The 26,341-nt window shown below is 43.8% G+C and overlaps 1 protein-coding gene across 1 annotated transcript in view; it reads right to left on the bottom strand.

Moving 5' to 3' along the window:
• Positions 1-26,341, bottom strand: part of LOC139220860 (partitioning defective 3 homolog) — a 309,168-nt gene that overhangs the window by 156,619 nt on the left and 126,208 nt on the right. Inside the window, exons 6-10 of the mRNA XM_070852717.1 lie at positions 9,357-9,463; positions 8,157-8,240; positions 4,225-4,350; positions 1,402-1,629; positions 99-286 (exon numbers count right to left, since the gene is read on the bottom strand). Coding sequence (XP_070708818.1) covers positions 99-286; positions 1,402-1,629; positions 4,225-4,350; positions 8,157-8,240; positions 9,357-9,463 — 733 coding nt within the window. The remainder of the gene's footprint in view (positions 1-98; positions 287-1,401; positions 1,630-4,224; positions 4,351-8,156; positions 8,241-9,356; positions 9,464-26,341) is intronic.

Below are 26,341 nucleotides of genomic sequence, written 5' to 3' on the forward strand. Positions count from 1 at the left end.
CCTTTACGTGACTATTCCTGGCACGAGCTGAAGCTTTTACTGAAGTATTGTTCTCGTGAAAAAACAGACCATGCATTAACGCGTGCTGTGGTTCTTACCTTTCTTCAGCTGGATGTTGAATCTGCGGCCTTTGTTCTTCAGGTAGGAGCCGGTGGATAGGTTCGTGCTTACCCTGCGCTGCAGGGAAGGGGAAGGGGCGGATGACGTCCTGGAGACCAAGGCGTGGGGGGGCATGGTGCAACGGCGGCTCGGCTCTGGAGTGCTTCCTGCCAGAGGTCCCTGGTGGCTAAAGAGCAATCACCAATCAGCATTTGATTTGTTTGTTTTTTTTTTACATACATGAATAGACTACTTGGGAAGGGAAGGTAGAGTTTAGTTCATTTGGCACTGCCGGGGTGCCACTGTGGTATTTTCTGTATTTTTTACAGTTAACAAGTCGACATTCAAATAAACATTTCAAATGATGATGCACCAGTTTCAACAACAACCACAGTAAGAGCAATTCCAAGTACAAAACGTTGTACTTAGAACGACCTTGGTGCCATTATTTGAAATAATGATGATAATAGCAGCTTAGGACAACAGACACGTAGGCCTGACCCTGTCTGCTCCATGGATCGATCAGTTGGTCAAATGCACTTGTCCTGTCAATAATCTATCGGTTGACAAATTGCTTGTGGGGTTGTCATTTTGTGAAAGTTCTGATATTGTGCTCTGCCAATTGGATTCATCCATTCTGTTTTGTTTTCTTTTTACTTTGAGCAAATAATATGTGCTGTCTTAAATTGAGCATGAGCAGGCTGCTGCTATAACGTCTAATGTAAAATGCACAATAATGATTCAACATTAAATGATTATCTCTGTGCAGTGGGGAATATTGACACATTGACTAAATGTAATAAACAGAGAATGGATAGAGGATTTATGAATTCACATCATTTAAATTAACACATTTTTTTCTGTAGACAAGGACCTATCTGAGAAACACCCACATGTTCAGCTCTCTGGAATTAGGCCAAAGACATTACAGAAATTAATAGTAACCACAGGCAGATAAAAACGGGCTTTTAATAAGATGATCAGCGATGCAGACTTGGAGGTACCAGGTAGAAATTATTATTAAAAATACTCTCTCTGCTTTTATTCTGTAGCTTTTAACCTCTGATGGATACACGATCAAAATATCAAGGGAAAGTCATTAAGTGGCATATTAAAACAGAACTGCTTTGCCTAATTACGTGCACAAACATGAAATGTTATTATTTTTCCAAACATGCAATTATGTGTTTCATTTTCATCTGGCTTTCAAATTCTGCGCAGGTTGTCTTAACATCTACTCAACGACATGAGTCACACACAAGATGAGTCTCCCAAAGACACAAAAAAGGGAGTCAAACCTACTCGTGATTGAGGCCTGGCTGTGGTCCAGATCTGGACGTCACATCCCCAGCCACACTGGACCTGTCCCCCGACTGCAGGGAGTCTTGGCTAAAGCGGACTCTGTTGGACTGGGGCGGGCTGAGCTCGCTCGGGGCCGCCAGCAGCTCGTACTGCCTCCTCATGGCGGCGGGGACCACGTGGAAGAGGATGACTGGACAACGCATCGCCTGCCTGAAAATGTTCTGGGCTCTGGAGGTGACACAGAGAGAGTGGGGAGGTCAGGCGGACTGGAATGAATTAGCTTTAACATGATAAGAGAGAAGTACAATAATGCACTATCATAGCTTGACAGATTACGAAGGATAAGGACGGCTATGAGGTCCTGTATGTTGAGCAGCGATAGGAAGAGTTGAGGTTAGCATGGCTAATTGCAGGGCTACTCACCACATAGCAGCAGAGGACGGAAATTACATTATCTATAATTGCAAGCATCAAGGCAGGGAGAAGATATGGATGGTGAATGGTGAGCCTGATGAAACATTATACCGTACACTGTGTAGTGTGCGTTATGCCAGTGAAACATACGGTATGATGAGTATCTCAGTCTCTGCAGTACAATAGCCTATAGGTTTGTGTCTGACTGTTGTTTAGAGATGAATGGACTTGAACTGTCTCAATAATCAGAGCAGAGATGATGAATCATGCATCAAGGAAGCTTTCCAGACAATGAGGATCCAAAGTAAGTGGAAACACACTTCATTCCTGACACACAAAATCTGAAAAAAACAAAACAAAGCCAAAACACACACTGAGTCTCGAGTGTGTTTTGGGGCCAAATAAGCTAAGACAAGAGCTCAACATCATTCCCTCATGTAAGAATTGTTTAGTCTGGTTTGCTGATGGCACTTAGCATATAGATAGACTGGCCGGGAGCAAGCCATGTAGCATAAGGGGCCAGAGGAACAATAGATATCTGGCTTCCAGCAATACCACCCACCGTTTCCACTCCCCCATTACCACAGCGGTAATACTGTGCCGATTCCATCCAAATAACAGGCGCTAAGCCGCTTCAACCCGAACAGACAGCACTTCATTCGAGCAGTGTAACAGGCAGGCAGGGCACAAATGCCGTACCGAGCCACTTCTGCAGGATTTGGTCTCGCCCATCTTTATCCTTATGGTAATTTACAAATATCACTCACGTGTGCACATTAGTGGGTGATGACTGAGCGAGCGAGAGTGTGCGCACACGCAACCTTGTACGCAAATGCTCCCACCTGCACATATACACTGCCATCACTCCAGTAATCAGCCTCCATGTGAGCCTGATTGAATAATAAATCACACCATCAATGCATCATTACTTTCAGTTAGATTGAGCGCCTCAAAATATTTACCCATGCAAAACAATCCCAAGGAGATTAGACTATCACTTTAAACTGTCGCTCTGTGCGGCACACAGTCAAGGGGAAGAAGGGGTGGGGGGGGGGGAATAATGAGAGACGAGGAGCGGTACACAGGGAGGAAAGTTTTGCTCCTTCACCTAATTTTCATGCAGAATCACAAACATCATATGCATTTGGATGCTGGTGAGGGGGGTGTGTGTGTGTTTGGCAGGGGAGGGTAAGTGCGGAACGCTACAAAACATCACTCCCTCGTGGATTTGGTTTGTAAGCCTCTTTCACACTAGAAAGGGCTTGGAAGGAAATTGGGATGTTTACTAATGACAATAGCATCAGTTTGAAAAGAAAGGGGGGAAAAAAAGGGTTCTAAAACCTTAGTGACTGAGTACTGATGAACATATTAGCATAATGTGGTAAGGTAACCGTGACAGGCAGGAGTTTCACTGACGTAAGAGAGATTTTCATGTCTTCGCCAAAGTTGGTTAAAAAATGCTAGGCGTGCCTTGCTTAGAAATGCCCAGACAGTATTAGTGCAGTGTCAGACCACTTCTGGATAAAGAGCTCCAAGCTTGGTTCCTGCCTTGGCTTCTGTCAATCATCTAGCAGGGTGTCTCTAAGCCTAGCGGTTCTAGTGAACTATGTCCAGCCCGGTCTGACTGTGGGCTGAGCCTTTGTTAGCGGGAATCTGGGCTATTTCTTCCTGTGGAGGAGTCGATGACAACCGAGAGAGCCAAGCAGATCGCCGTAAACTGCCTCCAGAATTCAGCCTGGAGGAGAAGCAATCTGTTTCTCAGTCTGACTCACACACATGCACGGACAAACACAATTGTAGATAATACTTTATAGCTCAGTGTGTGTGTGTGTGTGTGTGTGTGTGTGTGTGTGTGACGGTGTACATCTAGCCTTGTGCGTGTTGGGGAGAGGAGCTGGCTTTCGGTAAATGGGGGGAAAAGTCCCAGCTTTATATCTTCATTCCACTTTAGGAAATGATGGGGAGTGATGAATCGATAGAAATGAATCGAGAGTGTGTGGGCAGTTTTGGATCAGAGGCCGAGGCGGTGGTGAAGGACTGCAGGTCACTGAGACCTATTACAGGAAGGCCGACAAAGACTAATAATTCTGTTTTACTGTGCAGCTATATGGGTGTTATGGCTCCCTGAAGTTTAGGCTCCACTTATCAACAGCAAGACTATTTCACTGCACTTGACACGGTTCTCTAAGAATGAACCATCACTGAGCGGACGGTGAATTGAGATATTACAGTATGTGTCTTAGAATTGGCTGTCGAGGAAAAAATTAAAATCAGCACGGCATTTAGTGCATGTGACAAGAAGAGGACATGCTGAGAATAGAAACGTTTCAGTTTTTGTGCAGAAGCAGGAAAAAAAAAAAGGATGTGGACGTGTATCACCGTTAGCAGAGGGCTAACTTCGGAGCTTACTGTTCGAACCGCAGGCGGCGAATGTCCCCCTGATTAATTTTGACAATGCAGTCATTCTCCTTGAAGAGGCGCTCCTGCTCGGCTTTGCCCCCGCGCTCCAGACGCTTCACAAGCAAGCCCTGAGTCCTGGAAATGATCACACAGCAGATTAGAGATATGACATCATTTAGATCCACACTGTAGCAGCTGCATCGCACACGGTCACGTGATAATAAACTGAACAGCAAGCAGTCGTGTCCACGTCGTGTGAATCCTTGCATTTGAAAAAGGTAATGACAGTCGATAGAAGTCTAGAAACAGAAGAAGAACAAGTAAATGATGAAGATAAGCCAGGCGATTAGCATTATCCAAAGAATGAAGTAAATATCTTTGTTATATGTGTAGGTTTGCCTAGAAATTTGTAACTTATCAACCAATAATGCCATGAAGTGATGCAAATTTCGGATTATTTTTGTATGTATTTTGTCTGTGAGCAAGTCTGTAAGGTCATGAGTCAGGTATCACTTCCCCACCAGATTCTGAGCAAAGTATTTAAGTTAATTTAAGTATATTTAGCTCTATTGTCATGCACTTTCCTTATACATGCTACTATCACTAAAAAGTTTACTTTCCAAACTTTAAGCTTGAATAAAGACCTGCAGCCTGCATTACTAACTAAATTGTAAGCCTCTGTCCGTCCCTCTGTCCTCTATTCTGTCTGCTTTTCTGTGGGCAGGTTTGAGAGAATGACAGGGCGGGTTGGCTGAGGTAATCCAGACCAACAGCTAAGAGATCATCTTATGGCTTCGGAGGAAACGCTGCAGTTGCCTTAACTGGAGCTTAAGACGTGAGCTGGCGGTGCTGTAATAAATACCCAAGCAGTTCCACAGCAGTGCCATTTCAGCACTGTTCAAAAAAAAAAAAAAAGGAAACCTTTACCTTCAAATACCCCCGTCCCCTTCTCCCTCTAAATAAATACATCAGTGAGCTCCTTTGGGGCTTTAGTTAGGCCCTGAGGATAAACACATGCAAGAGATCTGATGTGCGCTCGCACAGCACAACTACAAACTCCATCCGTCTCTAAGGCGCCACATGCCTGGGGTAACAGGTAGACTGACTGAGGGCAAATGTTTGGTGTCCTTGCACAAACTGACAAAAAGTTCGGCGGCTTACTTTTAGGAAATTAAAAAGAATGATGAAATATGTCGGAGCCAAAACTATTGAGGAGCCAAACTAAGATTTCGTGAGACAGTAAATCACACTGCAATCAGCAGCTTATCATTGGCAAGGACGTAAGCTGTGTGCTTTAATAATTTTTCAGCTATGTCTTATCCTCTCACTGGACACATAAACAACAGCACATTTAAAATGTGACCCTGTTTACCACAGGCGCCAAGGGCACACTTGCCGAGCTCTTTAGCATTTCAGCCAAACAGGGCCACTTTCAGAACATTGCTCTAATTGGCTGCATAATGTGAACATCCACGCTCCCGCCGCAGACTCATCTCAGCTCCTCAATGGGGGTAAATTGTTCAGCATTAAGTTGAAATTAAAGATCACAAAAGGCCCTTCCCCCTTTCTCAGTGTCTGAGCCGGCATTGTCAGGTCAGCTTAAGTGTGTTGAACGGAGAGTAATTGCTGGCGGTGTGGGTGGACGTGATTGTGCTTCATCTCCATAAGTGTTGGGAGCTTGAAAACAAAGTATTGCACATGGACACACTCTAATGACTTCTGATCTGGTAGCAGACAATAGACAGTGGATAAAGGAAATTTGGCTGATCCCTGATCAGTATTCAAAGCAGCAGCAGGGAGGATTGGGGATAGAGCGGCATCTTTTTAGAGATTTGTAGAAGATGATGATTTCATAAAAGCACTATAACTGTGATGATCGTAACGCACTGCCGCTCTCCCCAGTCTGTCCTGTGTCACTGATCAGGATTTCTGTAGATCTTTATCAGTTACTTAGGGAAAGCAGGACAGCTAAAGCAAACATGGCATTCTCACAATACAGTAAAATGACAGTAAATTCGTTTGTTGTCAGATACAAGCACAAGGAGTTTATATTTAGGCAAGCATCTGCAGACATCAGGCCCTCTAAGCCTCACTTTTCCTAGAACACAAGAATCAGCATCGATCTGCAATGCATGACTTTACTCCATCTTGTGGCTGGGCAGCAGTGCTGAGAAATGATTTGAACAAGGCCACCTGCTCTCATCTACTGCCTTTAATCAAATAATAATCCAATCGGGATCCATTTATGCACAGCAATTAAGTCCGCGGTTTGTTTACAATTGAAGCTGGTCGTGGAATGAGAAGTTCATTAAGCAAAGAATGCGAGGGACAAGCATGAAGTAGATGAACGCTGCAAGCGAAAGGAGGAGATCAAGAGTCTGTGTGGGCTCAAGGTAAACCCGTACTGTTCCCGTCTGTCTGTCTGTTTACTGCTTAATCGGTGGATTTGCACATAAACATCTTTGTTCACTCCAAGGATCAGTGTATCTGCACATTTGCATTTACTTTAGTATGTCTGACTATCTACCTATCATTCTATCGATCTGTCTGTCTGTCTGTCTGTCTGTCTGTCTGTCTGTGTGTGTGAGTGTGTGTGTTTAAGAGAGAGACTCGCTGTCTGCAGGTGTGCAGCTTTTTCCTGCAGCTGTCTTACCCTCCCGCTTGGATCTCACTTGATGTCAGTACAGTGAGGCAGAACGCAGGCAGCCAACGCTGAAGCGCCTGCAGTTCCTTGTTTGCTGTCTGGTTTTGCTGGCTGTCTGACCCCTGTGGCCCTGGTCTAGACACTAATGACAGCCCACTGAGCCTAATGCCTCCTGTCCTTGTGCACAGCAAACAGGAAAGAGCCGGGCCAGGCCATTAGCATCATCCCGCTGACCAGACGCTAAGTCTTATCATGTCTGATGTTAATTGAAGGCTCTGATAGCTATTAGTGCCGACCTTAGCTGATGGAGATGAAATTTACTGACCATGCAGCGTCACTGCTAAATCTTACAAAATGCAGTCTGCTGGATTGGAACTTTATTTCAACAATACCGCTTGGTGCGACTCGTGATTTTCCTTTTCTGACTCAGGATAACTCAATGTGTCTCCGCTTCTGAGGGACTTAATCACGCGAGGTCAAAGCTAAATATAGTTTCATGACACTTGCTTATAAACATCAATGGGATTAGTGTCCCAACGAAATGACACGCAGCACTCTTCAATGACAGCCATCCTCTGGCCCTGAAATGCCATCCCATTTCATCTCCTCACTCTGTCTTTTCACCTCGTGGCCCTGCCTCCCTCTCCCAGCGCTGAGTAGTCACATTCACCTTGGTGGTGTGCCAGTCCCTTGGCGTGCAGCAGTGATCAAGCTTTTAGTTTGATTACATCTGGCGACTTCCTCTGTCCTTTATTTTCTCTGAAATAACTATAAACTAGGATGCATGCCTCCTCTTGTCCCCTGTCATTGCCACTCCTCATCAGTTAATAAAAAAAAAAAAAAAAAAAGGCAAAAGGAAGCAGCCTAAATCACCTTCAAGGCAGAGCGAACACTGTTGTGACTGAGGACACAGGCTGGAATAAAAGAAAAGCATAACACAACTTGAAAAAACTGTGCAGTCAAGCAGCACAACTACTTTCATCTATTCTTTTTCCCACTGGGGGCTTTCCGAACTTTGAGATATGAGCGGTGCTGGTGCTGGGTGTGGTGTCTCAGCGCTGAGACACGCAAAAACAAAAAGAAGGCCAGAAGACTCATAGTCAGTGAAAGACAGCCTTGAGTAACATGTAAAAAGAGGTGAATAAGAACAGAGAGGGGAAAATTTGAGAAAGTGAGAAAAAAAAAACCGAGTGAAATAATGAGTAAAAAAGAAAGCACAACCACGGGGCTTCAAACCACAGGATTGGATGGTGAAGCTATTGTTGTACATTAAGCAGCATTGTGTCTTAGATTTTACCTGACATCCTGCGAACTGAAAGGCACTACGTGGATCCCCAGGGGCCCTCCTTCATTGGACACCTCGACCGGCTTGAGCATGCCTCTGCAGGACAATGATGGATGAGGCCGAGAGGCCGAGAAGAAGGGGGAGGCAGGGGGAGACATGCATGAATAACAGATAATAGGAATGACAAGAAAATGTAGAAAAGCTGGATATAAAAGACGACACAGTAAAACATGACAAGATGTTCGAGGGATGCATGGGATGGGGGGGGTTGGTGCATTCTTATTCAGCTGCATTGCGTTGCCTACACAAAGTCATCCATTACAAAGTCAGGCTAGTGGACCTCAGGGTCGATTAGAAACCCAAATGGAGACTCCAATTAAGTGATTAAGATCAGATTGTTGTGCTAAAAGAGAACAAATTAATTGAAAAACGTGTAAGGAAGGGGGGAGGAGGAGGAGGAAGGGGAGGGGGAGGAGGTTAATTTGCGTAGATAAAGACGTGAAGACAAATGAACACAAGCAACTGTTGATGCAGATATGTGTGATGATGGTGATGGAAGAAGGCGCGGTCTTGATGGACTCTTTGTGTTGTCATTGTCATGTAATAATGTGGATGCTTTCAGGTGTTTAGCAGACAATCATTCACTTCTCTGGTACCGCCGTGATCAATCAAAATTCCCAATCAAATTGCCAACATATTTTCTCTCTCACCTCTAGCGGTACATAGCCATGCAGATTTTGAGATTTCTGCAGTTACCTCATAAATAATGGAATTACATTTGTGTGGCACCCACACTTGCCGATCTGTGAGGCTATATTTAGGCACAGCGGTGCTTTGAGACAAATTCTAACTTTAGCATACGTACATGCTCACAATAACAGTGTTAGGATGCAATAGAGGCAGGAACAATGGTTTCCACGTTCACCATCTTTAGTTTTAGCGTGTTAGCACACATTAGCTGACGTCTGCGAATTAGTAGAACTCAATTCATCCTGCTGGGGGCCATGATCTGCTGCACAATGTGGTCAGTGCACCAAAGTGGGGTAGCGCTGACATACCCTGGAGAGCCACACCTCTAGCGTGACTAAAAGCTCACATAATTCATATAACACGAATAGGGAAAAACACTATGTACATGCACAGATACTAGAAGGGGTGTTTTAAGACATAATGGTACATAGAGGGTCAGGGGGTTTGTTGGGGATCACTCACTCTAGGTTGAACACAGGTGAATGTTCCAGTGAAGAATCTGCCCTCCCTACTGGCTCTATCCGTTCAATCCTCCTCTCTTGTTTCCTTTGCTCTTCCTCCTCCTCCTCCTTCAAAGAAAGAAAGAAAAAAAGACAGAATAAATCATGAAAAGACGGTTCCAGCAAAGTCAAAAAAAAAACTCACACTTGCTCTGTCATTATTTCTATTTGGCTGTGCTTGAATCTCCTCCTCTCCTGCCTATATCTCTCCCTTCTGGCTTTTAATCCAATTACCTGCAGGAATAAATAACAGCTTCTATTCTAAATCAAAAGAGACTTTCCGTAGAGCACAGACAAGCGCGCTGATGCTGCTGAAGAAACATATCTCCCCTTGCCAAAAACTTCGGCGCCCATAGTCGCAAAGTGGCCCAGATCTCTTGCTCCTGCTCAGTCGATCAGGTCTGGCCTGGGGTGTGGCACCCCCACCTGATTTTTGTGGTGATGTGAAAGGAAAGTTCTTTATTTCATGTACTCTTCTCCCTTCAAGGAGGCAGTGGGGCTGGGAGGTAGTGGCTTTTTACGGGCAAGCCAGACATCTCTGGGACAAGAAGGAGCAGCTTCATGCTCTCCTTAATTAGAAGTCAAATATTTATCAGAGCTTTCTTTATGGAGATGGTACAGATTGAGTGCGGTACTTACACGCAGGTAGAATAGGAGGGAGGCATTTAATAACACAGGGTTCGATTCCAAATGATCATCGTCTGTTGAAGGTTAGTTACAGGAGGGGCTGAGTTAAGTCAAAAGCACAACTTTCTTTATTTTAAAAAGGAGAGGGTACATCCAGTTTTTGCTTTTATTGAGCGCTGATCCTTGCGTGTGTGTGTTTTTCTGTATGATTGTGTGAGCTTGTCAGCACCCAGACAGCGCATCATCTCCTTGGGAGGGTCTGCTGAAACGCTTTGTTAACCACTGCTATTTTCCCGCCCTCACCCCTCACCCTCCTCTTTCTCTCTCTTTTACTAAAATGTCAAGCACATCCAAATAGGTCTTGTGCTTTTCTGGTTTCTTTATGGAAATAGATTCAACCCTTTTCAGAGGCTAGGGGGTCTGCGGTGACATGCAGGCGATGCGCAGAAAGACTCCTATTTATTTATTAGTGTCGGGCGTAAGGTGGGATGTTAGAATGAAATTTTCATCAGCAGTCTACCTTAAGAGACCTTGAGTCACCCTATCTGTCTGTTTCCCCCCCTCTCCAACCGTCCGGTATGAAAATGAGTCACTCCACCAGTAGCCCTCGCCTTTAATTACATGTCAACTGAGGTCCCAGGTGCCTCCATGGGTCTGCTATTCACAGACGCTTTTATGAAAACCTCTTAGATGGGTTGGCAGGATTTTTTTATACACCTATATGCTGTGCACAATGACCACCTGTGGAAAAGTATAAATAAACTCAGGAGGGAATAAAGAGGAGAGGGCAGGTGAAATCACAGAAGAAGAAGAAGAATATAAAACCATGTAAGTATATGATATAAGACCGGCAGAAACGGTGGAATAAAAAGCCATGTTGACTTTAAAAAAAGACTCAGCAAGCAAACGAAGGGCGTGATGGTACTCAATGTCTTTGTCTCATTAGACAACGGAGTGATCTGAGAGGCGAGCTGATTCACATTGTATCATCACAGGAGTGACATGTAATTAACTTCAGTAACAGTAGCTCTCAGTAACAATCTTCTGTCTGTTAGTCGGCTGCTGTAGATGGCAAGTGGTTGTGGCGTGACGGCATCTTTCGTTCCTTCTCAGTTTGTTTCTGCTTAAATGTTAGAAAAAGTCGAGATTTGAGATGTGATGGGATGAAGAACGGTGAAAGAATGAGGAAACACACTGTATCTGTCAGAGCACAGAAGGGGAAGGGACCCTTCCCTCGCATCAGGCCAAAAAACAGCGTGGGAAGGTTGAGTGTGTGAATTATGATAAAAATGTCAAAAGTAGATATCAGAGCGGCACCAGAGCCAGATGATATTTCTATTCATGTGTACTCCAGACGGACGGTGTGAAAAACCAAGAGGAACTGTGAAAATGAAACTAAAGGAAAGAGAGACCTGCTGGTGATAAAAAAAAAAAGAGAGAGGTAGAGATTGAGAGAGTGAGTTTGCAGTAATGCGGCAGAAACGATAATGTGGGGGGATTGCAGGGCGTCTTAATCAGCCTCATTACAATCTGGCTTTGTTAAAAATGGAGCTTTTCACTTGTTGTTCACTTGAACCTTGTGAAGTGTTTCCTGCTTGATACGAGTGAAAGGATCTGCCTTACACCCCTCTGAGTTAGATATTGATTTCCCATCCAAGGACATCAGTGGAACAGCTGAACTACTTCCAATATTAAAGTGGAATTGTTCATTGCTTTGGCAGGATTTGTTATCTGCTTGTGCTCGTGTTTACCACCTTCAAACTGAAACATATGGCACTGTTAACTGTTAACGTCTAGTTAATAATACACCCGTCTGACACTACTGCTTTTGTTGCTGCTGGTGTTGTGACATAAGAGCACGTCTTCTCACCCAGTGTTTTTATTCTCATATTTAAATGCCCAACATGCTTTCACTGTATAAATTCACTGTAAAAAGAAACAACTGACACCTGACACAAAGTGACCAGAATCAGGTCTGTGCGTTAACCACACAACCTCATGGCACTTCTCAGACTGAATATGATAAACCATTACTCGTTAATGCTGCCGTTTCATGGAGAGAAGTCCTTGGGAGGAAGGACAGTTGATGACTTCTTCCTATAATGGCTGAACTTTGAGTACTGCAGGGGTCAGTGTCACCTTGTGATCAGGGGCAGAGGAGGAAGCACTCTCCCTTTACATTTACTGCCAGCCCACTTATTGTCCTCATGTCAGTGGCAAAGCCAAGAACTGAGTGACAGCAGAGGAGAGACATGAGCCAAATATACATCCATCTCTCTCTGCCTCTCCACTCTCCCTCTGTCTTTGTCCCTCTATCATTCTCTATCTGTCCCTTCCCCCCACTAAAACCCTCAATTTCTTCCTCCCTTTAGTGTTTTTGGTACCCTGTTGATCCCTTGGCAACCAGTGGAGTGGGGAAGCAACAAGGCTTTTCAACTCCCCGTGGCACTCAGCTGGCTTTCTCCTCTTTCGGTCTCTCTCCCTCGCTCCCCACATCTCTTCTCCCTTCCTCCTGTGCGGTGGAGAGGCCTCGGAGCCCTGATCTGTGGCCAAACTTTAACAATGAAGGGACGCAAAAGCATGGGTTGAAGACTTGGCCGTCAGACAGCTGCAGCATTAAATTATTGCAACTCGTATAAAGAAAGAGAGGGGAGGGGGGGGAGGAGGAGGAGGAGGAGGAGGAGAGAGAGGGCGAGGGAGGCAGGGAGAGTGAGAGCTGCAAAGTGCTGGGTCTTGTTACTTTCAAATGGACAGGCAGGTTAGAACGGTAAGATGACCACGGAGAGAGTGGAAGAGTGGGAGGGAGGGTGGGTGGAAAGGAGGGAGGGAGGGAGGGAAGGAGGGAACAGCTGTCTGCTTGAGATGGAAAACACTGTACACAGTCACACACACACATATATCGAAGCCCATTGCTGGAGGGTCGGGGCAAAGGGAACTGTCATCCTCCATCACCACTGTCCTGTCCTAAAGGACACCTACTTTAAGTGTATGTGTGTGCGCGAGTGTGTGTGTGTGCGCGTGTGTGTGTCTTATCCCATTAGCCATCAGCAAATACAACATGTAGCTGTTTGGGGAATGGGGGGGGGGGGGGGGTGGTGTCAGGAACTTAACAAGGACAGGTTCAAAGGTTGCAGTGAATTGTGTGTTTCTAGCCACCACCCCTCCTTAAAGGGCTGTGGTCCACATCTGTGTGACAGCTTCATGAGTGGAACAGGCCTCCCTGTCAGACCATGTCACATGCCTTCTTACAATGGGCCGTCTGTGCCCAGCAGGACAACGGACAGGACGTAGAAATATCTCAAAATGAACACTGTGGTGCGTTTGCTGTACGAAAAAAATAAAGGAAACAAGCAATCTAAGCGGAGCATTTAGCAAAATGGCTGTTGAAATATTTACAAAGACTGCCCTCCCTCCCGATCTGGCCGGCTAAAAATATGAAACATTAATTGTGCGAGGTGATACACGCCCCCTTGGAGACATTAAGCCAGCCAAAGGTAACAAACGATGGCACCATGTGAAAATGTTTCAGCAAGCAGAGCTGCAAAGAAGGAAAAAAAGCAGCAGCTTTTCCTTTCCCTCACTAAAGGTTAAGGAGCCATAATTGCGCCCTCATTACCGCCAGTTAATGCAGTTTCACTAAACACTGTACAACAGACAAGACTTTCGCAGTACCACTGCACTGCAAAATGGCGCTGACGTACAAAGACGAGCGGACGTGAATGATTCCCAATAGTCCTATTAACGTTTCTTTGACCTCACAAAGCAATTGCTGATACTTTTCTATGTTAACCGGAGCTCCAGTCTCTCCGTCTTCGATCAGCGGTTAAAAGAAGCTTTAAAGCACTGGATACAAAGATTTTTCACCTAAATTTGTGTAACAGACAAATCCCAACTTGTCCACCTCAGACCAGAGCAGCAGTAGCCTTCACCAGCTGCTGATGGATTGAATGTACAGCGTGTGGGCTGACCTGGTCATTGCTGTGACAGAATTTACCACACATAGATTTTTCATTATATTATAGGGGGTCTTTTATCCCTCATATCCATTCCGCCAGAGGAAAATGCCATTAGGGCCAAATTAGGCACCAAAATGGCCACTGTGAATAGATTGGACATGACTGTTGCACCCAATGACCCAGACCCACCCTCTCCACCGTCCTTAACCCTTTATTCCCCACCAGCCCATCGGACTGCAACGCCATTATTGTGGTGGTGTAAGCTGATGGTGATTTCAATATGCAGCAAAGAAGCTTTTATTATGTTGATGTGAAGGGAATTCACATGTACACAAAGTATACAGCCCAGTACCTTCTGTGTCAGGCCCTCTTTCAGTGAATGTTTAATTTCTTTGGCAAACTATTAGCTCCCTATTGGACTGGAAACTGCAGATCTGGAAGAAAATCAAAGCAGTGTGACCCTGGTGTCTGCCATCTCTTGCTTTGTACGTGTGTGAGAGAGACAGAGAAAGGGGGAGGGAGGTTATGATACTACAGTCCTATGTTTGTGTGCCAAGGGGAGAAGCCGAGGCAGTGCCTGTCCTCTGATGAGGACATGTGTTGTCTTTCATATTTCACATGCCGCACCCATGGGCTCCAGCCCTGTTCAAAGGAGAGCACTCACATTCCAGATTAGATGCACTATTCCTTTTGATAACAAGGAGAGGGAGTCAAATATGTGTTGCTGTGATAGGTTAGGACAGCAGGGAGTGGAGTTTGGTAACAAGAACCTGTTCTGAATTAGAACTGTAGTCAAATTTTTAAGAAACAATGCTATCTTAAGAAACAAGCTTTTTCATTCCACTCGTGAATTCCTGACAGCAAAGTTTGGGCTCTTGCAGTCCCGTGTTTCTGTTCATATCACTGCTATGCATGCGCCGATGCACATTTATACTGCTTACAAGACAGCAATGACAACCATTTAATCACTGTGACAAATAATTTCATACGATTTTCCGTGAAAAATGACAAAGAATTTTTGCAGCATGGCTCATGAATACAGCATTTGGGACTGCATTTCCGTACCCATAAGGCTTCATAATCATAATCAAGCACTAATGCAAGCACTTTATTGTGTACTATAGAAAGCATTCATCTTGCGGATGGCAAGACAGCAAATATTTTTTTGTTTGTTTGTTACTTAAAAAATATGACAACAGGTAGAATTTGAGAAAAAAACCCAATTGAATCATAAAATCAATAAAATGATAAATGATGGCTTTCTGTTTCTATTCATTGATATACCTCCATTTTCAAATCCATATTCCCTTTCCAATAACATGCATGCTATAATGCCATCTCTTTGTTTGGTTTTGGAAAGACATGGCTTCTGGCTCGTAAAAGTTCAGGCTCCAATGTGAATTTACTTGAAGCAAATTATGGGGACAGACAGGTTCCTAATGCTGTTAGCATATTAGATCAGTGATGTGAGGCTGCATTTGTCCACATCAGGACGGAGAGCGGCAAGATGCATGTGTGTGTGGTGGTGGTGGGGGGGTTAGAGACGGACAGTGCTGTTTGTGGTCTGATATTTGGAAAGAAAAAAGACCTGTTACTCCACTCATTCTCGCTCTTTGTCCCTCATCTCCAGTTTTTGTGTCTTCTTTTGTCTCTGCCTCTGTCACTGGGAGACCTGCTGTGTGTGGAATACATCATCTGCCAGCGCCTGTTTCATATCAGGCCGGGACTTATCTATCAATGACACAGCTGCCTATGTCGTTGCCCACTGTATTGTAAAATTGCACTTTAATTAAATTAGGCCTGCTAATTATGAGGGCTTAAATCAATCACCAGGTCAATAACGAAGGCCCAAAGCAGACGGAGAGGCCTGAGACTTTTTCCAAACCTCATCAATAACAGCCGCGACCGGAGCAGACCACTCCTGTACCAGAAAGCCGGAGGTTCAAACGGGTAAGAATTACTGTGAATTGAGTTATTGTTACCAGCTTTTGTCCAGAGCGCTTCTGACTCTTACAAGCTCTGTGAATAATGTTGTTTGAATACAGTCAAAGTGTTTCAAAGAGTTTGAATGTGCAAAGCATTTTGAATTAGAATAGCACTTCAAAGGGGTGTTTAAAGCAGATTTAGAGTTTCTGGTGCATAAAAAACATAGTTCAAAAGGGATATTATGACTTTCCAGACACCTGGCTTAGGTGAAGGGAGGTGATACTCAACAGATAATCCTGGGGGTTGAGTGCCCAGCCTAGCTGAGCGGACAGTCCCAGCTGAATCCTGGGGTCTTTACCCATGCATTAAAAAGAGCTCTGTGGAGCTTTTCACAGATTAATCATCATTTTGAGCTTATTGAATGGGAGGACAGTCTGCTCTCCACTGCTCAGAACGTTTAATCCATCTTTCAAACTGTGAAGGTCAGTGAGCGAATGTTACCCCTGTTGAAATAATTGAGGGTGTTTGAATTTCAATAAGAGCACCCATGGTTCGGATCTGGATTGTAATTAAATACATTTTCTGTTTATTATTAGCATGTTTTTTAGTAATGGCTCCAGCAATTATGCATGTCAGAATCACACTGACTGAGTGGTATGGTGGCTGCCAATAAACTACACTCCCTGCATGGCCATATTGTCATCCAAACTATTACTGCCATGCAAATGTTGGATCTGCGAGATATAATGGCAGCATTTGGAAAGAAAGCGTGGACGGCAGCTATTAACACGAAAGTCTCATCCTTCGATGGGATGTTTTAACAGGCTGTGACCTCAAACTCTAAATGCATGATCATAAAGGAGGGCAAGAGTAGAGCGGATGAGGGCGAATGATGTTGAACTATGAATAATTAAGTGGAAAGTAAAGCTTTGGTACACATTGCAGCGAGTTATTACAGGGTATATTCCACAGATCAGCCATTGTTTGTTGCCTTGTTTGAGCAGGTGGGGTGGGTGGGGAGTGGAAGCTCATGGGAGTAGTGTGGGGCGAAGTGGGGGGGGGGCGCTTTCCATTTCGTTTTAATTGGAAGCTGAAATTCTTGGATAAGGGGCAGGCAGAAAACCATTTAGCCAAGTCTTTGCACTCAGCCACAGCTAAATGAAGAGAGCCGTGTGGGGATGGGGGGGCCTGTAGAGGGCCAGTAATGAAGAGTGTTCCCAAAAGATTCCGGCACTGCTCCGGCAATCTAGTGGACCCGGGAAGGTGGGGCGAGGTGTAGGTGGGTGGCAGGGGTGTGTGCTTTAGTGGAGAGGAAAGGAAAGACGAAGGAAAGGGAGGAGAGGTGGAGAGAAACTCGTTTTTTGTTTGCATATGCCATGGCTCTGAGCAAGATTAGACAAAAATATCAATTGCTAGTTAGAGTTGAGGATAATCTACCTGCTAAATACAAAAAAAATGATTGTAATCACTGATAAGATAAGAGCACAGGAGGATAGTTCATTTGCAGCATGTAAACATTATGTAGATGTACACCGAAAATACAAGGCCCAAGCACACAAACGGTACTAGCACTACTTACATATCAAGGTAGCTATTCATGTTTTTATGAATATTTTTATATGTAAAAGGCTGTCAGCGTGGTTCTGGTTGAAATCATGACTGCATGTGGAAATATCAGAGTATGTTGTGTTCGAGCTCATCGGGGGTGCTCTTCTCCACCACAGCTGTATGCCTAGACCATAAAGCGGGAAGAATTCCGATGGAAAACCGCTCTGCAGGGAGAAATGCAGTCCATTACAAAGGTGCTTCTTGCTGGAGTGACACCATTAACTCTATCTACCAAATTCAATGTGAGCATCCAGCCTTAAAACTCAAAGGATTATAGTCGTTCATTTTACATGTTTTACTGCAGATATTTAAAAGCATACCATAGTTTTGGGGTTTTTTTTCAATGTTTTCAGACATTCCAGACAGTCACTTCATTCATTTCGCTGAAATATGAGGATTAAAACTAGCTTTTGATGGATAATCTATCACTGGGAATATAATGGTAACTTTATGAAAGTCACTATAAATTTTCATACTGCTACTGCAGTCAAGCGTGATATAATTTGTCTTTTCAGTGATGAATTAATGTGTTGGTGAGATGCTCCAGCATTTAGCACTTTTGATTTACCTGAGAAACAGCCTCCTTAATAAAAGAGATACAAAACTCATATTTCCCTCGTCCTTGTAGTCAGTATTGAGTTTCTGACCACATAGCGAGTGAGTGCCATGCTGAAATCTGGGATGCCAGAGCTTCCTGTCCTTCAACCTCGTCATTCACCTTTGTAAACTGTTCTTTACTGCAGCCAGCTTTTTTGTCCAAGTCCTGCATTTGGGTCCAAAACTAAATGTCATCTGACATACACTGGTATTGGAGCAATCGTGTGCAAGCGTCTTTATCATGATATGGCAACATGACTTTTACAACCATCACGCTGCTACATACTCTATGTCTCTGTATATATTTTTAAAAGTTGCTGGAGGCTTCTCTCTATCAAACGTTGATATAAAACTGGATAGAAATGGTGCACAATCGAAGAACAGAGCAATAACTGAATGAATGTATCTTGGTGGTGCAGAACAAAGTGGCTGGCTATCACGGCTACATCTGAAATGGACAACTAGCATCTCTTTCCTCCTCACTCTCTCTCTTTAGAGGCTTTCAGTACCTTCATAGCCTTGGCTCAGAAATGAAACCACCTCGGTCCTCTCCGTTCGCATTCAACTGTGACCGCTTTTGTTCTTCAGCTGATGCAAATGAAACAGTTCTCTGATGGGCCAAGATGGCAAAGCAGCCCCATCTCATGTTTCTCCGTGGCCCCGAGATGTGGATGTTTACTGTCGGCCGGGGCCTTATTACATTCCTTCAGCAACTTAAAAGCATTGGCCCCCTAATGGGACCTATAAAACAGTAAGAAAAGCCTACTGTGACAATGGACCTCATTGTGTCAGAGTGGACTCATTTGGCACTCTGCGGAGAGTGGAAATGTGTGGAATAAAAAAAAAAAAAAAAAGCAGTGAGGGAAGGGGAGGGTGAGAAAGTAGAAAGAAATCAAATAAATAGGAGTGAATGAACTGTGGGAAACCCAACACTGTCAATTGCCAAACTTCTTATACCAAAAAAACGCTTTTGCAGAATATACTTTACATCGTTATTTCTCCTTTGTCCTTTGAGATGGAGATTTCGGTGTTGATGTTTTTTTTTTGAATGATTTGAAGGAAGACATATTTGTGCGGCCAAACAGGGTGGGCTTGAGTGATTAACTTGACAACACCAACACCTTGCCTGAACATTGGTCACACTCCTCCTAAAACAGACTCAGCACTTCCCTTCAAGCCCTAGACACTGTCCCCTCTGAGAATAGTCAATTCATTCAACTGAAAATGTGGGAAGATAAGCTCAAAATGGTTTCACTTTAAGAAACAGTGCATCTTCTTCGCCCAGCTTTGTTCTCTGCTGCCCACACTGGTTTGGCTCCATGCTGACGGCCCCATTTTATTCCCTGAAGTCATTATTGTCTTCAGCTAAGGTGCCCCTGCTCCCTGTGATTTGCAGGTAATGAGCTGGCACCCCCCTGCCCGTGTTCAATTATTCTCATTGAGAAAGTGATTTCTCACTCCACGGAGCAAATCGGAGAAGGCGAAAGCATGAACTCTAATCAAGAATTAACACGTTCACAACCAGCAGAGCGGAGAGGGATTGCCACTCTGATACTGTGGAGGTGGTACGGACACAAAAGAGGAGAAAGAGTGTGGAGGAGGGTAGAGGGACAGACGAGTGACGGATACCGAGGTAAACATATTTTTCACCTGTCCATGGAAAACATTGTTTTAGTAAACCCACTCATATTTGGTGTTTTGAAGTAAGAAAAAAAAAAAAAGAATTGAACAAAACTTGTCAAAAAAAAAAAAAAAAAGGTGGTGTGTTTACAACTGAAGACAACACTGCTGAAGGGCTGTTTGCTGTGATGGGGTGAATGTGCAAGGGAGAACGACATCAGAGCAGTAATTAGCCATGGAGAGGGGGAGTCGGAAGAGGAGGAAGCAAATGCAAAATTTGGAGAGAAAAAGAGAGCTGAGGAGAGATGAAGAGCACCCGTGGCTCAGTGACTACTAAAGACCTGAGAGGAGCAGCACAGAGGAAGAGAGAAACACAGCTTCAGCATGACACGGAAGAACCTTTACATTTTCAGCTAAATGCAACACGTGCAAATACATCAAAATGAATCTGTACAAGTGTTTTAACTACTGAATAACATAACGACTAGGCTTGCATCAAAGCACTTCAATAATTCCAATTCCAATTTAATTTAACAACCACCACTAATATTGTTAATGTTGCTGATGTCTTTTATTTTCCAGATTCTTTTTCAGAGGCCTTTCTACTCAGACAACAATACAGTTCTGAAGGAAAAAGGTGACAATCTTTCATTCTCAGGGGGACATTTTTGCATATAATCAGCCAAAATTGAAAAATAGCACAAAAAAATCTCCCTGGAGCTTCAAACCACATCACTATCAGCCCGAACTGTGTAGTCACATCCGCACACAGCCAGCAGAGCAAGACAGGTTAAATATTTTCAGTCTACAGCACAGCAGATAGGGGAGAGTGTTGGCAATTTCCAATAAATCTGCTACCAATTCTCCTGCTCAGATGAGATAAGAAGAAAGGCGTGATTTGCACAATTCACAATTAAGTGAAGGACAAAAACTTGAAGAAAAGCAGAATAGAAGAATAAACAAGAGATATCTTGTTTACAGGGAAAAGAAAAAGCCAGTTTGGTATAAAACTTTGTCATGGAGGAACAATTTTTTAGTTCCTGTTTCCACAAAGACTGATTCCCAATTCTGAGTAGAGCAACACTTTCGGCTTTGTCTCTCTTCGAGTCCTCTGCTGACGGCCTTTTCTCACACTGTCCTTGGGAACTACATTTGTCTGCTGTGTTATGTGCTTGGGATTAAGTTGTGAAAGTTGTTCTGAATTGTTAAGCACTTATTTTTTATCATTCTCATTCCCTGTCTGCCCCGGTATATACGTGTGTGTGTGTGTGTGTGTGTGTGTGTGTGTGTGTGTGTGTGTGTGTGTGTGTGTGTGTGTGTGTGTGTGTGTGTGTGTGTGTGTGTGAGAAGGTGAGAGGGGAGCCATCCTGAATGCTAATAGACGCAGAGAGCCGAGTGAGAAAAGCTTATGGGCAGAAAAGCTGGTGGACGATTAACTGTCCTAGTCTCAATAGAAAAACCACACACTCTCTCACACACACTCTCACACTCACACACACACACTCTCACACACACACACTCTCACACTCACACTCTCTCTCTCACACACACTCTCACACTCACACACACACACTCTCACACACACGCACACATTATCACTGCTGTTTATTTCTAACTAACATGTTATGTTGATAATGAAATGTTAAACTGCCTTAGTTTATAATTGCTCATTTACAATCTATTTTCCCTGCTGTGGAGTGAATCAGCTAAATGACACTACCAACAGTGTGTGTGTGTGTGTGTGTGTGTGTGTTTAATGGCAGAATTACAGTATACCTGTGTGCGGGAAGTCTAGACACAGCTAGTGGCTGGAACAAATTAAGGTGATGGTCATAAGACAGTTATCACATTTTGCAGGAAATTTGTCTTGTTGCTTGCTCCCAGTAGGGGAAGCTTAGATGTGATGCTCATCCATAAAGTAATAAATAGGGGGATGCTAAAGGAGGGCCATGCTTTCAGTGAAAGAGAAAGCTCCTTTTTCTCTTTAATTTTGTTGTACAAAAAAATAATAATAGGAACAGAGCCACACAGAGAACAATTACTTCAATAAAAGCACACTGTAAAAGTCCAGCATTCAAAATGTTACCAGTATATAAATACTACTGTTGTATTTGCTTGAGCTGGAGCAGAACTTTCTCTATGGTTGGGTAGTCTCATCTTCAACGATTCATTATATTTCATATGTTTTGCATGTAAAATCTGCACCGATGACACCTTGGGGAAATCAACACGCACTACCAACAAGTCAGTACAACGCTGACGCTAACTGCCCAAGCTTACGCAGAGTTGAAAAGAGGGCGACCAGTGCTAAATGAGGCTTAGAAAGCAGTGCAGGCCTTGAGAGAAATAAACCTGCTCTGGTCTGTCAGGGGTCACGGTGTTCCGGCAGGGGTTCAGCAGTGACGGCTAATTAAAAGAGCAGAGACCATTGCTCTCACTCAGGTCCTAGACTCGGTAGGAGTGTCTCTGGTGAGCTGCCATTTACACAGCACTCACAAATAGGAAAAAGGGTCCACCATGTAAAGCTATACAAGTTGTTTTAATTCATTATCAGATTCAGTGTTAAACACACTCTTTTCTTAAGGTCATTCTTTAGTAGACATGGCTGAGTCAAGTCTTTTTCTTAAAAAAGCCACAATGTGGTCTTAAAGTATTAGCTAGAATAAGTGCTCTCATCTAGCCTTGCAATATTTTTGGAGCTGGCTGACCTTCCTGTGGGTGCTTCAGGGAAAATTAAGTGGAAAGTCCTGGATAAGCGCAAGGTCCTCTCTGCAGACACAGGACACAGCAGCGGGGCTGACTGCAATGTGCTGGAATGTGGGCTGCTGTTTCTTCTGAGCACACTCATGTGCAAAACAAAATCCCCCGACCTGGTCTTTGTCAAACACTGGCCCAGATTCATCTGAGCACGATGGACGCACACGGGCGGACGACAGACAGCTCTGAAGAGAGGAAGGAAGAAGACGGGGGATGGGTAAAGGTTGGAGATGAGAGCTCACCTGTTCCTGAGGCATTCAGAGAGACAGGTGCCCAGAGAGGGAGAGCGACAGAGAGAGAGAGAGAGAGAGAGAGAGAGACTGTGTCAGGGTTGGGAGGGTTACCGCTCTGTTTTCTCCCCATGCTCAGTTGCTCTAACATTGCCCGCAGCTCGCCTCGGGGTCTGCAGACTGTGTGGGCTTTCCCAACATGCTAGTCAGGAGAGTAGGAGAAGTTCACTCACCGACAAAAGGACGGATAATTAAATGCAAGCTTTCATGCAGAATTGACTCTCCCAAGGGTTTTAGCGGGAGTTTTTTTCAACTTGAGAACTTATTCTGATTCTTTGTCACTTTATTCATTGTACTTATAAGTAAAAATTGTCCTATAGTTTGTTTTGGCAGTTTCACAGTATAGTCCCATTAACCCTAGAACACTAACCTAAGTTAGTAACACCATCACTAACGTCGGGTGTATTTTACCCGATAAAAAAATACTTCTCATCAAAATATATTACAGTACAACAATACATGGCAAATTGAAGTACTCTTCTTTTATTGTCTCCTATACAACATCTCATAAAATGAAAAAAAGGTATCATGGGGGGAACCTATAAAAATGGCTCTAAAATTAGTGAAAAATGAGGGAATCGTTAAAAAATCCTTAAAAAAAGAATATTGACACAATGAAAATCACGTGACCACAATCGCGTGGGTGACAATCCCCCGACGTTAGTGTTCTAGGGTTAAACCAAACAAGCAAAAAAAGGTGGCTTGCATTGTTGGTCATCCTCAGTGTTATCATATTTCCCTCCAGTCTGACGAGTGGGAAATGTTGTGAAATTTGGGCGATAATGATGTTGATTGGAGATAGATCCAAAATAGATCAGAATTCAGGTTACAACAGGAATCAGCTTGAAAACGCTCGTTTCTGAGTCTCAAACACACAGAAACACGGAGAGTAAACCCCTGGAAATCCCTGTCACTGTGGTGCTGGGAATCCACTTAGAGCTCAACTGGCTGCTACACTGCAAAGCTGGACACATTCCTCTTACGGACTTGTAACCTTTGCACTGTATTTATATTCTAAATGTTGCATTGTAGCAGTAATCCAGCAAATAAATGTTGGCTTCTAGCTGAAGCGAAAGAGTCACAGAAAAAAAAAAAAGGGAGAAAAACAACCTTTTTTTCTGGTTTTGACAAATCAGTGCACAAACGCCAATCTGTGTTTGTTTGGTGAGGAAGCTTTGATGTGAGGATAGAAAGGGAAATGAGTGCGTGCACACTGCTCCATGCTCTCTTCTTACGGCTTGAAGTTGAACGGACTCATCTCTTTTCAGCATGCTGGCTCAATTATTTAGTCGGGCACCTCGCCACTTAGTTTTCCTTTAAAACTCGCCAGACAAGGTGTCTCATTTAGACAACAAAGAGAGGGAGGCACTCCGACAGTTGGAGGATTGATCAAAGATGTCTGATCAGAGCTGTTTCCACTCAGACATGTTTTTGACTCCGTTATGTAATTCTTTGGTTTTCTCCCGCCTCTCTAAATCTCTCTCTCTCTTTCAATTTGTTATGGGCACGACTGCTGGAAGCAGCATTGTTAACGGCACGCTGTAAACCAAGAACTACCATATCAATAAATGAATTAAGAGTGTTTTGAAAATGTTCTATAAATAACACGGCGATCGGTAAAACGTCTCTGCATATCTAACATCTTTGTCTCCCCATTGTGATTGCATTCAATCCCTCTGTGACTGACAGCTGATGTCAGTCCTGCCTCTGGTGCAGCTCATGATAATGGCCTCTGTTCCTCATCAAGGCCACAAAATAATGCATTGGAAATGTGTGTGTGTGTGTGTGTGTGTGCAATGCTGTGCGGGAAGGCCCATTAGCATTCATCAGTGGGATAATAGGCCAGCGTTAATGTCAGCTGTTTATATAAAGAATAACTCATACAGCCTTGGTGTACATGGGCTGATTGAGCATGCTTTTCTCCACGCCACATTTGGCAGGGTGTGTGTGTGTGTGTGTGTGTGTGTGTGTGTGTGCGTGTGTGTGTGTGTGCTCCTGAAGTCTCAGATGGAACCGTTTGACACTAAAGTGAATTTATCGACTGGTTAGATAAACACAAGACAAGGCAGGCATACTTTCCAGATATAACTAGAGGGGCGAGACAGCCTTGTGTTCAGTGTGTGCGCTGAGCATTAGCACAAAAGAAAGATAGTCATAAGCACAAGAATGAACACGAATCACTGCACTTTTTTTAAATTAAATTCACCCAATTCTCTTGATAGGACATTAGAATAGAGTCCTATTTTAGGGGGATGATTCTGACTGCATCCAACTTTGTTACAAATATGTAATCTAAAGATACAATTCTAACAGAAGCGCTTGTATCCACAGTTCAGCTTAGGTTCAAATCCTTCTCTGACTTTATCAAATCTAGCTCCTCATGGCATTGTCAGACTCACAGATGGTACAGTTAATAGTGTCGCCATCCCAGAACCCTCCCTTGAACCTCTTTGGTATCTTAAGCGTAGAAGTTAATGTGTCATGATAGTCGGCCTGACTTCGCATTCCTAATTTATACGAGAGGTGAAACGGCCCTGCTTAAATATAAATGGTGAAGTGGAGCACTTTTAAGAGTGAACCGAATGGTGCCGGGCACAACAGATGTGCTTCACCTGCATTAGCCATTAAACCAAAAGATTTGATGTTAGAAAGAGCTGCTTAAAGAATGGAGGTGTCATTCAGGCAGGGGTGGAAGCATTAACGTTAAGAAAAGACGCTTGTGAGTGTGTGTGTGTGTGTGTGTGTGTGTGTGTGTGTGTGTGTGTGTGTGGCGCGCACACTCAAACACTCACACACGTACGCAAAGTGCATCAGATGGCCAGACATGAAATGAGTGTGATGTCTTCTCTTAGTTTTCTTTGGTTTTGCTTTTATCTTTACTCATAGAACAGAACAATAAAGTACATGAGATAAATATCCATGATAAACAAACACCTGCTAATCAGGGTGATTTTCCTAAAACCTTGGTGTGTATGTGTGTGTGTGTGTGTGTGTGTGTGTGTGTGTGTGTGCATGCTCATTATCTCTGCCAACGCTTTAGCACTGATCACAATTGTTTTTAATTAACCCACGCAGTGTATTTTTACACAATTCAGTGCTGCTGTGCTGCACGCCCATCAAACAGACAAAGACAAAATATCAAACAGTCATGTGTGGGAGGGAGAGACAAGCGATCAAGACTAAAATACACCGAGTAAAGGGGAGAAACAATAGGGCGATGAGGTGCGTCTTTGAACCCTGCAGTGTGTCACCTCTAACGAGCCGACCTGCTTTCGTGAATCATCTTAGTCATACAGCTGTCGGATTAAACAGCCTCAGGTAGCGTCAAGAATTAGCCACCATGTGGACTCATACTCGCACTGCGGCACTCTTGCTGTTCATTAAATGTTCACATACTGATGCTGGTATAACTCCTGCTCTGAATTTAATATTCTCACCTTTTAAGGGATACTCATTTACGAGTATTAACCTGCAACCCTCACAGTAATCTTGGATTTATTAAACCGGAGCAAATGTCTCATTGTTTGTGTCTTCTTTTCATTACATCAGTCCTTTCCACTGCAGCT

This window comes from Pempheris klunzingeri, chromosome 21 (genome assembly GCF_042242105.1).
Source record: "Pempheris klunzingeri isolate RE-2024b chromosome 21, fPemKlu1.hap1, whole genome shotgun sequence".
NCBI classification, from domain to species: Eukaryota; Metazoa; Chordata; class Actinopteri; order Acropomatiformes; family Pempheridae; genus Pempheris; species Pempheris klunzingeri.